The sequence below is a fragment of the Chamaea fasciata genome, unplaced genomic scaffold (genome assembly GCF_029207755.1).
Source record: "Chamaea fasciata isolate MVZ Bird 193981 ecotype frontalis unplaced genomic scaffold, bChaFas1.0.hap1 SCAF_16, whole genome shotgun sequence".
NCBI classification, from domain to species: Eukaryota; Metazoa; Chordata; class Aves; order Passeriformes; family Sylviidae; genus Chamaea; species Chamaea fasciata.
In genome coordinates, this window is record NW_027094101.1 from 14,102,186 (window position 1) to 14,120,344 (window position 18,159).

The window sequence follows — 18,159 nt, forward strand, 5'->3', positions numbered from 1 at the left end:
ATGAGGAGACATCTGCACTCTCCCATCTCAACTTTCTGCAGAGATGCAAAGACACAAATTGAAGCTGAGAAAGGCCCCACCTATGCAATCCCAGAAGCGAAGGCTAAACGCAGACAGCTTGGCACGCTGTCATTTCTGCAGGGATCCAACTGCATTTTTTGGATAAAATGATGCCAAAGCTTGAGATTTGAGCAGACACGCGCTGAAGTTTTTCAAGTTAAGAGATGGTTTGAAAAGGGAAAGCATCACATCAACCTTTCTCCTGGACAGCCAGAAAGGAATCCACACTCAGCACCTGCCTGCATTTCTCTGGGAAGACAGGAAGGGATTAAAACTCAGCACGACTGGAGCAACAGCTCAAGCAGAGAAGGCTGAAATTGTTACTGTAATGAAAACATTCCTGAGTTAATTTTGTTGCTTCATGTCCATAGGGGACAGGCTTCCACTTTGGATATATTTTAGAACTGAACTTTATTCCAGGCACAGTTTCTTTTCCTGAGTTTCATTCTCAAATATTTGATTGACAGAAAAGTGTGATGAAACAAAACCACAGGACAGCTGTGAGACAGATGAACGTGCCCCATATCCAAAAACATTTCTCTGTGCCACAGTCTTTGTATCTATTCACTTTTTAACAGAAGTCCTATGGGGAAAAATGTTTCCAGTGAGTGAAATATTTACAATTCAGAGCGTGCAGGTTGAATTTCAGATGAAAGATAGGACAGATTACATTGGGAATTACTTCTTTTGTTTTCTACCATAAATATACTTCTCCCAGGAGAAGTGAAGGTGTATTCATTTTATTCCCCTCTTTACAAGGAGACCGTGAAAGGAGGGGACGTCCCAACTCAAAGTAGGGCCCCACCATCAGGTTCCTGTAATTGCTGTACCAAGACACTCCTTCCTCCCTGATGCTCAACAGAACCTCTGCTATGAACCTGTTTGTGTCCTCCCTTGAAAGACAAATCAAAGACATGGTTTAGTGGTGGCCTTGGGTGGGTTAATGGCTGCACTCGATGATCCTTGTTGCTCCTCTCAGCTCTGGATATTCTACAATTCCCTGATCTTGGAGGTCTTTTCCAGCCTAAATGATTCCATAATTAATGACTAGAAGGGGGCAATTCCTGAAATACAATCCTTGCTACCTATTTTGGACGTGACAAAATGCCCTCCCAGCTTGATGGGCTTAAAAAATGAGGGGATGGTAGGTAATAGAAAAGATCTTGGAAAATAGGAAGAGGTGGGGGGAAGTGAGGAAGGAATCTGGATTAAGGAGCACAGTTCAGGTTCTTCTCTGAATCTGAGTTCATTATTTCACACATCTTGTGGGCAGAGATCTGTGAAAGGATCTGAGCAACGACTCTGTTACTGCTCTGAGAGTACGAGCCTGATCCAGATAATCCCCTCTAGTATCAGACGTTCCTGCCACAGGGATTTATTTAAGTCATTAAAGGCTTTTTATTTACAGTTTGCTGTACAAAACACTCCTCAAAGTACTTCAGCTCCTGTCCAGTGAATGAGGCGAGCACCACAATTCTGTCAGGCACAGTGCAAGGCAGGGTCTGCCTTGACGGAAGGAGCTGCTGCCTCCCATTCCCCAATCCTGGGAGCTCTGCGTGATCTGCTCAGCGTGGCCTGACCTCGTTGGCCACTTGGGCTCCAGCCCTGAGATCTGCAAGCGCAGAGAGTGACTCACTGTGCACTGATCTCCTTCCACCAGTGGGGAATGGGGTGGGATCCCCAAAGGAAGCTGCAGGGGCTTCTCCAGAGCAGGTGTTTTTATCCCGAAGTGCATCAGTATGGAAAGCTCTGATTCCAGCCTGAAGGACAGAGCAACTGCATCGTCCTCACTTGGAAATCCAGCCCGTGGATGTTGCAGTGACCAGGATACAGCACCTACAGGGCTGGAAATCACCTCCCCCAGGCAGCAGCCATGACCTGGAGTCACCCTTTGGAAGGAAAAGAAGAACAACTCCCACACCTCCAGCAGAAAGGATCAACCCCTGCCCAATCTTTCTCAATTCTACTTTTTATGAGGTGCTGGAGCAGAAAACCGATTCTAAAAATCATTCAAATTGAAATCTTGAGCTGACAATGTTTCTTTAACTCAAACTGGTGAAATGCTGCCTGGCACAGCCCCCTCACTATTAACTTGGCACCTCCATCCAGGCTGTGAACATGGAACAAGTGAGGCTCTGGAGATAGAATCTCCTTTGGCTTGATCACAAATCATAAAGATAATGGCTTTCCACTTACAGAGCTTTCTGGAAAGCCAGTTTCCTTCTGAGCCAGTAACCCCTGTTTGGACTTGGATATCTTGCCATATTGAAAGAGGACGCCTGCGCCTGCTAAATCTGAGAGAAGAAAGCAAGGGAGGGAAGGTGTGGAAAAGGGGATCAAACTGCTGCTTTCCATGAAAAACGTGCAGTGGATGCCTGTAAACCCTTCCCTACAACCAGGTGATTTCAGTCTCCACTCCAGAGGCTGATTGCTGTTCCCCCTTGAGCAGCCACATTGACAAGCGGCACATCCCACCTGCTCTGAGGTGAGGAAGGAATGAAAATGAGAAATATTTCCTGCTTCAGAGACAAAGTTCATGGCTGTATCCTTTGGGCTGCCTGGAAAACAAGGCAAACTCCACATTTTTAGTTACAGACAGTCCAGAGGTGAACTCTGTGCTAAGGCTTCGTTACCATTATTACTGTCTCTCTTCCCAGGCAGCATTAATATTATCTCTATTCTTGATCAAGGAAAGGGAACAACCTCATTAAAGGCAACACACAGGCTTGTCTAGCCCCCTTAGAACACGGGAAAACTTTAGTGCTTAGTGGGGTGAGCGAGGAACCTGATTTATTTGATTCTGGCAGAAAGGTGCAGCAGAATATTTTGTTAGGCTAAGAGAGTTTCACTTTTTATTAGTCCATTACCAGAAAAAAGGGGAGATTCTGTACTCTAGAAACGTGGTGTGCAATAATATACAGCGTAAGGGCCCTGAAAAAAGAAGCCAAATTCTGTTTAATGGCAGAAACAGAAAAGGATTAACTCCCAGTCCTCTCTTTTAACTTCCAATACTTGTAAATGTCCAAGTTTGGGCAGGGTCAGGCCAGGGGAGCTGGACTGAAGTGCAGTGCTGAGCAGAATCAGCACATGGCTCTCCTCCTCAGCTGAAGGAGCACAGACAACATCCTAATAAAAAGTGAAAAATGAAGTTTAGAAACGTTTAATGGATGACGTATTTTGGCTACTGCCTTACTCGGCCTTTAGATCACAAGCCAAGCCTTGTAATCGAGGCAAAGCCTCACTCCACAGCTGCTCACAAGAGACACCTCCATGATTTGGTCCTTAGCAACTCTCACCTTCACCTGCCATGAGTTAGAAGTCACATATTTATGGAAGAAAAATATCGGCAGGAAAACAATGCTTGACGGGTGATCTTTTCCCAGATTTCTGTCACTGAGTGGAAGAGCCAGTTGTCAACAATTTAAGGCAGGATGAATTATTGATCAGGGATTAGCAGCTGCCCAGGAGCCTGCTGAGCTGCTGGAGAAGAGGTTTGTAATTCTGAGCAGCACAAAAGAAATGAAACAATTTTTTTCACAAATGAAAAATAAGGATCCAAACTAAGGCTGATCCTAAGACACTACTGGAGTGATCACCACACTATTGACCAAAAAAGGAAAAAAAAAAAATGTCCCTGCTATTCATTTGGCTTTTAATTTCCATTCCGGATTCAACGAGGTGGAATTCTGTTACAAAAAAGAACTTTTGTGAATCAAAACCAGGAAAAAGGAAAACTCATGTAAGAAAAGCCAGAGCCCCTCAAACCTCAACACTGTAGTAAGTGCTAAGTCCTTGGTGAAGAAATACCCTAAGAAACACTGTTCTCATCCCTCTGTACTAAACCCCATGTGTCCACAGCATTCGTGGACATGGGAGTTGTTAAAAAGGGATTTTGTTTTGACACATCCTCCCCAGACAAGCAACATGTTCCTGAAAACCCCTTTTAGATGCATTACCAAAGTCACACATCCACAGTTCAATCAAACCCAATGTGGCCCAAATATCACCCCCAAATTTGCAATGAGCAAACACAGACTTGTCTAATACCAAAGAACAGTAAAAACACTTCAAAATGGTATTGCGAAATTTGCAATAAACCCATGAGAAACTCAACACTGCAATCACCAGAGTGAATCTTTAACACGCTTATCTTAAGGGGCCATTAATAACCCAGGAAGGGATTTTTGTTTGCTTTGAAAAGCCGGGGGCTAAAATCTCCTCTGCTTTCAGTTTTATGACTCCCTGTTGTGCCCAGGTGAGGTAACAGCCAGGCCCAGACTGTCACATCCCATCCTGGGAAGGCAGCTGCATATCCAGCTTTTCCCGAGGAAGCTTCTCTACACCAGGGAATTCTCACCTGCCCAGCTGTGAGAGCATCCAACTCACACTGCTTCTGAATGGTGCAAATCAGCCAAGGACATCAAATAAACAGCTCGTGGTGGACAGATAATGCTCTAAAAACTGTTGCTACTGGAAAAAAACAGATGCTGTTTTAAATAGCTCCTCCATAGTTCTATTTCCTAGAAATCCAATTTAAGGAGAAAATATCATTACACAAGTCTGTGACTGCAGCACCACCCGATGAGTTTTGGTCATACCCAAGTCATCTGTTAAAGAAATTACGCGAGGAGCTTAAACACAACTTGCTGAACCAATTTGTTGAATTCCCAAGTTATTACTGTGGATGCTACACATAATTCACTCAAAATGTTTCTATCCTTAAATATAAAGATGGTAATTTTATATAAAGCTTACCTAAAGTTCTGTGCCAAGTCTAGATGAGGAGCTTCCATGGAGCTGAAATGAAAAAGGCACTGATTTCAGAGGGAAAGTTAACGCAGTAAACAAACCATCCTGCAGCATTCCAGACAGAATTCTCAACTTCTCTATTGCACAGACCAATAACTGCACTGCAGACCTGATCAGCTGCACACAAACTTTGTCTGAACATGACTTATCTGTTTGGAAGAAGGAATCAGCCAGCGATGCAAATCCCTGTAAAGGGAAGCTGGAACTCTGTGATGCCTGGAACAAGTAACTGTTAAACAATCCCATCTTACCTGGAAAACAGGGAAAAGCAATCCCAGATCTCTAAGACTCCGTTATGCCTTCATCTTACGTGAGCACACAGCACAAAGATTTTAAAAATAAAACACAGAGAAACAAACCACAACATCTCTAAACAGAAACCAAAACCAAAAAGACTCCAAACCAACAAAACAAACAAACAAACCCCCCAAACCCAAAAATCCCCCAAATCCCCAAAACCCTAACAAACACAGAAGCCATTTTTGAAGATGCCATTAGAGAAAAGAAGTAGTTCAAGCACTCTTCTCATTTACTTGTATTACATCTCTACTGCAATTAAGTAGCAAGAGTGTATCAAACTCAGTATTAATTACAACTGGAAAAGGAAGTAAAACTGCAGAATGGATCTGTCTGTGGTGCAGACAGGGCTGCAATTGCCACTGTGACAAAAGATATTACCAGAATCATGGTACAAGACGAACAAAAAGATGATTATTAACAAACTGAAGTAATGGGTTTCACTAACTAAACCTGTGTGATTTCTGCTGAGGATCAATTCTACCAATCACCTTTTCAGACCTGCAGTTGAACAGCTCTATTACTTGAAATATTTCTTTTTGAGGGATGAAATAACAATAGAGTTCATGATTTCTGAACCTTGCCCCTTAATGGTCACTGCTGTTCACACCACAGATGGAAATACACCATCATTAGTAATATTTATTAAGATAATGGGGTTTCTTAATATTCACAGAGGCCCTTTAGCACTCAGCAAGAGCTGATGCTGTGACCTGACACAACAGCAAGGTCTCCACCTCTCAGCTTTGGAAGAGCCATTCCCAGTCCCTTAATAAAGTTGAAATGCGGGGAAAATCCCCATGTCTGTGTCTTTGTTTCTGGACAAAGCACCGAGCTTGTCCAGTGTATTCCACTCCCCCTTTTAGCAGGCTCTGCCAGGAACCCCCAGGGAGCTCTGTGCAGACACAGCTGCACTGGGGAAGAGAAGGAGCTCCAGGAACTCCTGCTGGGGGGAATTAGGGAAGAGCAACCAAGGGACCAAGAAATGGCATCAAGGCTCTGCTCTCCGCTGATTCCCCTGGAAAACCAAACCTGGGGTTGAGTTTGGTGCCCAGTGAGGGTCGGGCTCTGCTCCCAAGGAACAGGTGACAGCACAAGAGGAAACGGCCTCAAGTTGTGCCAGGGGAGGTTTAGATGGATATTGGGGGGAAAAAAGTCTTAAGCAAAAGGCCTGGCACAGCTGCCCAGGGCAGTGCCGGAGTCCCCATCCCTGGGGGAATGTAGAAGTCCAGTGGATGTGGCACCTGGGGACATGGGTCAGGGCTGGCCTCGGCAGTGCTGGGGGAACAGTGCTGGTCTCGGAGGGCTTTTCCAACCTCATGGATTCCGTGATTCCATGATTCTCAGTGAACCTGGGCTGGCCACTGAGAGCACCAGAGCTACAAAGGGAAAAGCCAAGGGGAGAAAGTCTTTGTGACTGGGAGAAGCCACTCAGTGCCAGGGGACAGATGATGTTCACTGGGATCCTGAAGCCAAAGGGACAAATCCATGAGCAGACAAGGGAGGCTTCAGAACCAAACACTCATTTTCTGCACTGAAGCTGGGAGAGAACTCCCCTGCTCTCCTTGTCCAAGTCCTTTGCAGACAGACAAGAAACGGACTTTTCTGTAGTCAATGTGATCTAGAAATGATTTGTCAACTGACTCCAGCTCCAGGATACTTTTTTTCCCAGGACTTTCTCCCTTCAACCCTTACAGCCACCTCAAATCACAGAAGTGAACAGGTATAAGAGCTGTCTTTTATTTTCCCTTTCTTTTAAATATAAATTTGATCAAGCACCGAAAAGACTTGAAGAGGCAATTAAAGCTAAATACTCACTAAAATATGTATCTGCAAACTCTTTCTGGTTTGTTTGGGTTTTTTTTTTTCATGTTTTTCACCTTATGATTCAGCAGCTCTCTGAAGGAGAGGAATGGACTGAGGAGAAGACCTTGCTAAGTCAAACCCAAGGGAGGGCCTTAAGCCCCTGAGAAGTGCAAGTTGATTATAAAATTTTGCCATTACGAGTAGAAGGATGGAAGGACCCCCTTGACTCTCTTGGCAAGAAAACAGCAGGAGAATACTGCAAACAAATTCTCCTTGCAGAAAATCATTTATCAGAGGAAAACTGGAAAAATTTAAGGTTATTGCACAGAAACTGCATTATCTTCATTCCTCTGGTTACTGTTCTGCAGAGTCCTCTGAAAAGGCAGGAAACTGAGAATGGAACCGGGTATTAGATCCTGTTAGATCCCATTAAACCTAAGCACCTGCCTTCCACACTGGAAAATACATAGAGGAAGGACGTGGAAGAAGAATATGTGGCTCCTAAGGGCAAAAATAAATCCAGAGGGGCATTGGGGAGCAGTTGTGCTCTCTAGCACCACCAAATACCTGGGAAATTCCTTAATAAAATAGATTTTCCAACTACTGGTGAAAGACAATTCTGTGGGTCTGTAACTGTGTCCTAGAAACAGATCAGGAAGCACAGAACGTCACAGAGAAGAGGGCCCCTTGAAATCCTTCAAAAAAAAATAAATAATGAAGAAATAAAATCATTAAGGTTGGGATGCTGGAGGAAGTCATGGCAGACAGCAAAATCCTGCGCATGAGCCCCTTGTTTCCCTGGGGGAAGCCCAGCCGTGTTCCCTGCAGCCGCGGGTGAGGCTCACCTGGCGGGGCACAAGGAGACGTAGAGCAGGATGAGCAGCACTGCTCCCACCACGGTTGCCAGCAGGGATCTCATCCAGGAGCTGAGCTGGCAGAAGTTACAGTACTGCACAATGGTGATGAGAATGGCACAACACATGAACATGGTGTACTGCAACAGAGAGAGAGAGGGGGTTAACAGCTGCCCGGGGCCCTGCCACACATCCACACCGGCTGGGGAAGGGGGCCACTGGGGAGAAGGGGATAATTCCGCCTGGATGACGGGCACAGGGAGTGATCCCACGTGAAGATGGCCAGCTTCCCTTCCAGGAGCAAGAAAACCTTTAGCACTGGTGGTTTGCCACCACTTTCCCTGGATGGAGTTCTTTATCACACGCCCGTTACTGCAGCGATGTCAGAGCCTCCAGCTTACCTTGGCCAAAAGCTCAGTGCCTCTTCTCATTCAGAAAAAGGGAAAAAAAAAGAAGGTGAAAATTCATGGCAAGCCCCTCTCCACTGCTGAGGTTAGATCCTGCCTGCTTTAAGCTGAATATCAAAATTCCATTGCACTGGAAATGCAGAGTGCAATTTCACCCACCTGCCTGCCTTTAAAAACACTTCCCAGAGAACGTTCTCACACTGCCCTGTAACAGCTGGATCCAGGGATGGAAAGATCTGCCTCGGTGACAAAAGGCTCCTTCAGTCACTGCCAACTCACACTTGGTAAAACGACCACTTGGGGCAATTTGAAAGGACAAGGTCACATTTTCTGTTCCAAATGCTTCATCTCAAAACCCCTTTACCTCTCCACAACTTTACTGGACAAAGGAAAGGAAGTGCAGGACAGATGCACTGCCCAGAGCACCTTCATTTCCCCAGGTACAACCTTACAATGCTCAAAACTCTCAAGTGTGCCAGTGATGTACCAATTTTGGTTTCCCAAGAATATTCATGACCATCCAAGCTAAACCAGAGACTCCACACTTGGATTAAGGAGTTCTGCTCCAGCTTTATGCTGTATTTCACAGCATGAAATGATCATGCTCTCCCTTTCTCTCTCCCTTTAGGTGTCCTGTGCAGCTGAAGTGCAGACTTTGCAGCCTGGCAGTCCTGTGGCATAACAAACAAGCATGTGATTGAGAGCAGACACAGTGCATGGGAAAAATCCTTACATAATTCACCATTTTTAAACCACAAACAACAATTGTTGGTTTCTTATAGACTTTAAAATGGACAAAAGGAATTTCCCATTGGAAATGCCCATTAAAAACCCCGCAACTTCAATTTCCCCCCCCATTTCAGGTCTCCTAAAGTGGCGGAGCAGTGGTTCTCACTTCAAGTGATGCCCCAGCATGAAGCCAGCTATAGAGGGTCAGGATGTGCTGGATTTTACTATGGATGCATGGCTTTGGAAAGTTTTTTTTTTTTTTCTTAAAGCTATTTTTGTTAATTTTCATTTTTATTATTTTATATCCAGGGAGGGTATAAAATGCTATGAATAAAAAAAAAAAACTTTGCAAAACCATGTCATAGTAAAGGAGGACACTCACCTGACCCTCTAAAGATTGACTCCATTTCCTAGAGCTCCACAAGTGTGGAAACACTGAGCACAAGCTGAGTTGGGACATCTCTTGGAGAGTGAGCCAACAGCCCCAGGACTCTGGAGCACCTGCAAGAGGAAAGAAAGCAAAGCTCATTCTCAGTTTGGTGATGAAAATCACCATTTTACTGCTGCTGCCTGAAGGGTTTTGACTCAACTTGACCTGCTGTATTGAGAACACACTCATAAAGTGGTTTCTCTGATATTACATGAAATATTTGGAGAGATGATCAAGGATGGTGATGAATAGGATGGTATCAAAATCAATTTGACAGATTTGAGAGATTTGAAGGTTTTCAGCTCCCTTCCCTTGAGGAAAGCATTCCTATGGTTAGTTTACTGATAATCATGCAAAGGAAAGACCATCATTAGACTGAATGAACAAACAAATCAATTTACAGCTTAAAAATCCTTAACTAAAGTTCCAAAAGATAGAAGCTGCAGAATGATCTTTAAGCATGGGAGGGAAGAAAATGTCAACCACACCCTCCTGTGACTGTGGTAACCACGGGATGTATGTTTAAATCGGCAAGGAGCAAAAAATGTGTGGTCACACGTTCCCGTGGAACAAACACTCCCCAGTACCCAGGAATAAGCTGTGATAGGAAGAGTGAAGAGGATCTGGTCATTACCTACACCCAGGGCCCTGAAATAGCAAGAGCTTTGTGAAACAGAATTCCCTGAAGATCCTGGAAAGGACGGATTGCACACTGTGCTGCCTAAGAGAAACCTGCAGAGAAAACATCTTTCATCTCCAGCTCGAGGCCGTTTTATTCACAGTTTTTAAGCCCTGATTTTATGCTATAGTTGGCCTTTAAATTAAACTGTTCCTCCCCCTCCTCACTGCTGCCCAGGGCAGGGGGTTGGAACCAGAGGTACCTTCCAACCCAAACCATTCTGTGATTCTATGAATGTTTAACCCCTTGTTCTCCCCTTCTGAGTGTTTTTAGTGACAGAGACACCAAATTCCCTATGGATCCCTGTGTCTGGGTTAAAGATGCCGATTTCTTTCCATTCCTTTTCAGTCATTGCACTCCTTTAACCGTTCCCACAGCCCCTGCAATGGCCATTTCTAGGTACCAAGTGCTCACTGCTTTGAGTTCCTTCATCTCACTCCGCAAAGCCAAAACACCCCTCGGTAATCCTGTTTTCGCTGTTGAGGTTCACTGATACAGCTTCTCTGACTCCAAACTCCAAATCCAGCCCAGGATGATAATCCTGAGATAAACCACTTACATTATCTCAAAAAAATTCCTGCAGAAGTGCTTGGCCTAAGAGGAAAAAAGTATGCAAGCAGCAGGAATTTCTAGGTATCCTCTCCTCTTTTGTCTGAGAGTTTTCACCGTGGCTGTGTTTACATAACAGACTAGGAATTCCACCATCCACAAAGCCCCATCCCTCCAAGGGATCTGTATCAAACAGATGTAAAGCAGGAGGGAGGTGGAGGAAGGCAGGCAAGCAACAAGCTTTGCTAGCTCCAAACCGTCACATTATGGAAGGGAATTCAACAACTTACATGTATATTTGTTTCAAAATCAGAGGTGAAGTGTGAAAAAACTGCAAGAGCTGGGAGAGAAACCAGGATTGCACCGAAGAAGTGTCGAGGCAGCCAGCCAGATATCACCTCCAGGAGATGCTTGGTGCAAGTCATCACCTCCTCCAGGAAGAACGCCATTCTGGAAGACAGGAAAGCAGGGATCCAGGCATTAATGGCAGCACATCTCCTTGTACCTCTCGTTTCCCTGTAATAATACAGCTTCAAATCCATCACTTAGGCTCTGTGAGCAACCAAGGTGCCACAGCACTTGCTGTTGATTGCAGGGAACAATCCAGCCTGGCTGCCAGGTGACCCAGTGTTTGCTCTGGTGAGGAGGGGCAGCAAAGGGAGGGAGAGCCTCGGCAAGGTGGCTCCGAGAAGCAAACTGAAAGCCAAGGTTCACTTCCTTGGAAGGTTAAGCAAAGGGAAGACTCCCTCGCCATTCATAAATAAAGCAGGCAGGGAACGGGGAAACTTACACAAGTTAAAAGTTACTGAAAATAACACCAGGAACGTTTGAGGAGCAGAGCAGCTCCAGCACCCATCGCACTGCAACCCAAACCAGTTCTCCCAGTTGCAAGCAGCCAGTCTGCAGGCAGGCTCCGCTCCCTGTCATTAGGGAAGGGGAAGGGGAGCGTGGGCTGTGAGCTGGCAGGAGCTGAGCCGGAGGAGCGGAGCCCCGGGAGGCCAGCTGGCACCCGCCCGCTCCTCGCAGCGCCGCACGCCCAGCTGGGTCCCACCAGCCGCGGCAAGGAACGGCTCTCGCCTCGAGCTGCCGGCAAAACCACGGCCCCAACCTGTGAAGAGCTGGAGGAGCCAAGTGGAAGAGCTCTGGAGAGCAGCTTACCGGAGATGCTTCTCAAATGAGAGCAGCTCTAATTGCTAAAATGAATAAGGGAAGGTAAAAGGATGCTCAAGGGCATTGCACAGAAAACTAGTATTTATCCACAGAAATAAATCCTTGTGATAACTTCCTTCTCAAAGCTCAACATTAGTCACTTGAGAAAAATTGCAACTGCTGTTCAAGTGCCTAATTATTTTTAAGAAGACTTTAAAAGGTGGTGTAGCACAGTTAACTGCATCCAGAGCCATTAATGGCATGTGTGGAGTTATCAGACTCAGGTTGGGCAGGTAATTCTGGACTACAGAGCCCAAACAGTACAGAATCACCCAAACAGTACAGAACCTTTTTTTGGACAGAGACGCTCACAGCCAAAAAAAAACCCAAAAAAACAAACCCCAAAACCCACACACTAAATATGAAATTCCGAGTCTCCAAAGTCACATGAATTACTCCATATCACCTATACCTCTAAAAAGAGAAAACGTATCCACTCATTTTTAACCCTGCTGTCTGAAATACAAGGTTTTATATTGGATAAAAGCCTGACACAAACCAAGCTGAATTTAAATTTCTTTATGCCAGTTTGTCACTCATCCCACACCTTTAAAGACAAATTGTTTGTGAATGAGATTTTAATTCTCTGGCCTGGAATTCTGTGACTTGCAACTACAGGTATTTTGTGAAGCATAAAGAACTCTTCTCTAATTGCATGTGTTAAAATCTGTAAATTATACTTAAATTCATGGAAAAAGCGGAATTTGGGAGGATGGAATACACTGTAATTCATCGGGAGCCCACGAGAGGGTGCTCACAGATTTGCCAGTACCCAGTTTAATGAACTTCCATTCACACCAAAAACTCCAACTGTATTCCATCAGAAAACAGAATTTCCAGCAAAGCACTGAAATTTAAAAACTGGATATAGAAGTTAAAAAACCCCAACTGTCTAGAGTAAGAACTGGGGCTTATGAAGGGTTGCAGACTGTCAGAACTGTCCCTGTGACGGTGGCAGCCCCGCTGTCCAGCGCGGAGTACACCTGAGATCACCACCCAACCTCCCACCTCTGAAAACAAAGCCCCATCCTCCAACGGCCGATGGACTGGGGTTGGCACCTCCAGGGCTGGGCTGAGAGCAGGAAGAGGGAAGGGATGCCAGGCCCAGGCTCCCTGGGCACGCCGGGCCCTGCGAAGGCAGCCTGGTGCCACCTGTGCCCACGCCCTGGCGGCTCTGCGTGCCTCGATCCCGGCTGGCACAGACCCCGGCTCTGTGGCACACGCCCAGTGCAGCTCATGTCTCTCACCCCAACCCACGCACCAGGGACTCCACGGTTTGCATTTCCCTTTCTGCCAAATCTCCATGCCAGGACAAATTCCTGTGGGAACTATAGCAACAAATCCACGGGCGAAGCCGACGGGTTAATCCCGCCATGAGGACACTGCTTTATTTAGGCAGCTGTGCGTCTCCGAAAGGCAGGAGCAAATTCCAGGGCAATGCCACGTTTCTCCTGATAATCTTTACCTTCTTGTTTTGATTTTTTTTTCGGGATGGGATTTATCGCGGAGCTCTGCGCTCTGGAATTAAATGATGGAATTCTCCTCTTTAACAGTGAATCCAGCCCAACGCTCCCAGCACAGGAAGTCAGGGGTGCATTAAATCCAGACAACAGTGAGAGCTGCAGACAGATTTAATGGCTACAGGGCACTATCAGTAAATAATGCAGTGTCAGTGGGCAGCTCAACAGGGCTTAAATGCTAAAGCATCTGAGCTGTTTACACAAGCTGGAGTTCAAATTAGTAACTTTGACATAAATGATTAATGGCTAATGTAGACTGTTACCATCATTTCTGTATTTACTGGCAGTTTAAAATCAATTCCCAGAGTTCAAATCAAAAGCTTTTGGCATAGCAGCAATTTGGTGGGATATTAAATACCAGATGTTAGAAATAAATAAAGGCAAACAGACTACATTGTTTTCCCCAGCATCAATACTCTGTATCGGTCGTGTTAACAGATCTGGTTCATTAAGCTTGAGGGGGAGAAAGCAATTTCTGCTCCTGGTCAGGAGGAATTTAGGAAGATCCAGTGTTGGCCACAGGTCTTGGCTGAGGACAGACAGGGTGACACCTGAGCGAGGCTGGGAAGGCAAAGCACCAGGAAAAGGGCAGTTCTTTGGTCAAACAACAGCACAGTTCTCTTCTACTGTTGGATTGCACTTGCTTTCTTCATCTAGATGATTCTTTTTTGCTGTCTAGAAAGGTCCTTTTAAATTCATGAATCAACTGAAAGTGCTCCCACCTCTCACTCTCTTGAACAGGGCTAAACACCCACTCTTCTGCCCTCAACCCTTCACCCACAAGCCTTCCTTGAAGCACGTTATCAAAAGCAACATATTTTTTGTAAACAAACTTATTTATAAGCAGTTTTACTCGAGGACAAGATGTCAAAATTATCTACTGAACAAGACTTCTATATTTACACAAAATATTGGGCAGCTGTTGGGCAGAATCTCTAACCTCTATTCCTGCAAAGTCACTCCTCAGACTCCCAAGCTGAATCTCACACATTGTTGTACATTCAATGACAACAATTATTAAAAAAATATCAGACCTTTAGGATCTCTTACACTTCAGCAGAGCTCGTCAAACTAGCTACATTTCAAGTGGGCAGAAGGACATTCTTCAGAGAACATTTCCAGAGGAGGTGACATCTTCCACGTGCTCACAAATGAGGCACCAATTTTTGTGCGCAGCTTTATACAATTAGTTTCTGAGTGGCTCTTGTGCTAACAGTGGGATCCTCATCTATAGGTACTCCAATAATTTATTATCAGACACTTCAGAGGAATCAAAACATCCCTCTCTCTCCTAAGCTTTGCTCCAGGAGGACTTTTGCTGTTGCAGAATTCAAGTTTTAAGTCATTTCTCACTGCCTAGGCTGTGACAGTGCTGTGCTCTCCTCTTCCCTCCCACAGCTGGACTGAGGGCTGAGCCACCAGAGCCAAAGGAGCCCTTGCTAAGCTGAGTCCTGGATTTAATTACAATTTAGCTGATTTAAAGGGAGGGTGTTCAGCATCATGATAATGAAAATACAATGTGAAACTTAGGCAAGAATTTTCTGGTCTTAAAATAATCCCTTTTCCTGAAATTCTGGGATTGTGCCCAGCATTGTAGTCCAGTCTCCTCCCCAAAGATATCTCGGTGGTATTCTGTGATTGTCATTTGGGATGACATTTCTGCACAGGAAGCTCTGCACTGTTTCTGTGCATAATGAGCAGTCAGAGGGAGCAGCCCTCACTTGGAAGAGGATTTGAAGAGGAAAAAGATGATTTTCACCTCCCTGCCCAAAGGAACTGTACAGAGCGTGTGCCTCAGGTTATGGAGACTGGGGTGGTCCTGAAGTGTATTTTAGGCGTTTACTACAAAGCAAAAACATAAAATAAATTCAAAACATCCCTGCTGGTTTAGCAGGGAAAGGCAGTGGTTACTTACCCCATCCAGCCATTCCTGGTCCCCAAGGTAACCAGGACAATTTGAGGGGTCTTGGGATCGCTGGTCAGGTTGACAGCACAGAGCTGCAGGGAAGCCAAACCCCTGCACAGCCACTCACAGACAAAACCACTTTGCCAACTTTTGACCATACAGACTGAAAACAACAACTTTTCTACTCCTTAAGGAACCCATAAACCACCAATTATAGAGCAGAACTGCAATAAAACCTTATAGATCTACCTATAAATATTTCTAAGATTATAGCAATAATTTTCATAAATGTACGAAACAAGGCAAAAGCAATGTCCTATGGGGAAAAAAAGTGGGGAAAAGAACAAACTGAAAAATACCAAAACGAAGTAAGAATTCACCTGTAAAGTGAGTGAACACAAATCTTCTCCAAATACACCTGGACAGCAGAAAGCAGCACTTGTGCCAAGTGGTGGTAGAGCTGTTCCCAGCTGAACAAATTCATGGCCACCAAACCCAGACCACCTGAAAGAGCTGCCTGGGCCCATTAATCTGCCTGAAAAACTTCTGCCCCACCCAAACCAGAGTGCAGAAATTTCTGCAAAGGGAAAAATGTATTTCTGACGCAAGAGAGAGGAACAATTAACGGTTTAGAATGACAATTCTAGCAGTTCAACCATCTCCCAGTACAGCTTTCAACTCTCTGAATTTCTAGATTTTTCTAAAAAACTATTCAAATTGCAACAACCAAACACCCCTGCTAAGAAATGTTGTCTTTAAAAGCATCTCATAGATGGCTTCTCTCTACTCCACATGCCGGCTTTGATGTAAATCCACTTGCACATATTTATACACCCAGTGAGGCACAAACTTCCTTCAGCGACTAAAGCATTAATTCAGTATTTTTTACCTCGACCCTGCAAAGTCAGAGTGCAAACTGCAATCTCTTGTTTCTTTTGAAACAGCAGCAGAAATTGCCTCCAGCTCATAATTACAAAAGCATTTTGACTGACACATTCCTGACAGATCTGCAGAACTCCAGGAGAGGACACCCAATTGCACACACCACCCTTATCCTGCTGCGGTGTCAGGGAAGTGCAGGGAACATCGGGATGAGGAGGGCAGAATGAACTCACAGGTCCAGACAAACAAACAGCTCATTAACAGGTCGGTGAGCTGGGTTAATGACAGGTTACCCGGGGTATCTGTGTCGATCACACAGCACACCCAGGAGAGCACGAGCTGCACTGAACAAAGCGCCCTTTGCTCCCCCTGAGCGTGTGAGTAACCCCAGGGATGGAGGAGCCACCACAGCAGGCTCCTGGCAGCCCACAACACCCCAGCACTGGGGGTGACTGGGGGCAAACGGGGAAGGAGGAGCCGCTGCTTAAAACCAGGCACCCGCAGCCAAGTCTGCTGAGCGCACAGGAGAGGCTGAGGGGCAGGACAAGGGCTCAGGTGTGGGGTTGGCATCTCTGAGCACGGCCCTGACAAGTACCATCCCTTCTGCAGAGACAAAACAGTGCCCCTTCCCTTCTGGGGCAACACTGGCCTCCTGTTATTTGTCAGACACAGAAAACAAGAACTATCTCAATGTTAACCCACGAAACTGAAAAAAAAAAAATTCTGGACAGACACAATGTGCCTTTAGCAATTTCTCTTCTTTCTTTCTTTGACAGCAGCACTGCTCTTTGCAGCTCTGATACATGATGTCAGTTTTAACCCCAGAACTCTGTACTTTTATCTTGGAATTTAAGGGAGCCGTTTTTTGGGTGGGTTTGTTTGCAGGACAGATAAAAGTCTTCTGTTTGAATTCTGACAGTCCTGTAAGGAGAGAAGACACACAGTGGCACGTGGCATCCCAAGGAAGAGCAAGAGGGGCATTTCCCGAAGTGATGTTTATCAATTCTGCTGCAATTCCTGTAGCCAGAGCTCTCCCTGCACAAGATGCGCCGCGAGCCTTGGCTGCACCGACTCTGGTCTTCAAGCCTTACAGCTTGTCCAAGCGAGTTCCTGGGACGCTGTCAAACAAAATGTTCCCGAGCCAGGCACCACTGCAGCCCTCCCGCTGTCTGCAGACTTTGGTACACTTTCCTTACCTGATGGAGACGACAAGGGACAGCACTTCCAGCAGGATGGCAATGACAAACACCACGACGGCCGCGGGTGGCGGAGGGGACGCGACCATTCCGTGTTTCAGGAAACACGTGATGGAGAGGATGAGGAAGACTGTGGTGGACAGGAACACGTCCAGGAGGGAGCTGAAGGTCGCACTGGCAAACGTCTTCACTGGAGCATTCCTTATAACCTGTGTGGAACACAGGGATTGAGGGATGGGATAAAAAGGAATAAACGCTATTTTGCTGAATTCAACCGGATGATGAACAGCAGCTCCTAACAAATAAAGGAATGAAGAAATGTTGGCCACTTCATTAATCCAGTGTAAGCACTGGTTGGGAACAAGAAGCGGAAGAGGGGGTTTGATGGCCGTCACAGCTCCCTGAGCAGACTGTGTTGACAAGAAGTGTTGGTAGCACAGCCCTAGGCCTGGTGTGATTCTTATACACGATTACGATACAGAAATAAAACTACGTGAAAATTGACTATTCTGTGCAAAGAAACATAAATATAATAAGATAAGTTATGGGATGTTTTCTTCTATAATTTTAATTTAAAAAACCCAGATTTCACTATAACCTTTTTAGCACTGATGGTTAAGAAAACCCTCCTAAGACCACTCCACAAACACAGCTCCTGTGGCAGAATTCACATCTCCCTTTCAGATCAGATTAAAGGCTGTGTAATCCAAATAGATCAGAGCCCAGGACATCCAGTTCTGCTCTTCCATAACCCCTCACCGCACATTCCCATCCCATCCTGGCCTGGCCCAGTGCTTGTGCAGCTGTGCTTTGTGCTACCGTGGCC

The 18,159-nt window shown here is 45.5% G+C and overlaps 1 protein-coding gene across 2 annotated transcripts in view; it reads right to left on the bottom strand.

The window, feature by feature from the left end:
- ADCY9 (adenylate cyclase 9) overlaps window positions 1-18,159 on the bottom strand; it is a 91,737-nt gene that overhangs the window by 12,105 nt on the left and 61,473 nt on the right. For both annotated transcript variants that reach the window (XM_066198466.1, XM_066198465.1), the window contains 4 exons: window positions 17,334-17,542; window positions 10,911-11,070; window positions 7,818-7,966; window positions 4,816-4,857 (listed from right to left, as the gene is read on the bottom strand). In XM_066198466.1, the coding sequence (XP_066054563.1) occupies window positions 4,816-4,857; window positions 7,818-7,966; window positions 10,911-11,070; window positions 17,334-17,542 (560 nt within the window). The remainder of the gene's footprint in view (window positions 1-4,815; window positions 4,858-7,817; window positions 7,967-10,910; window positions 11,071-17,333; window positions 17,543-18,159) is intronic.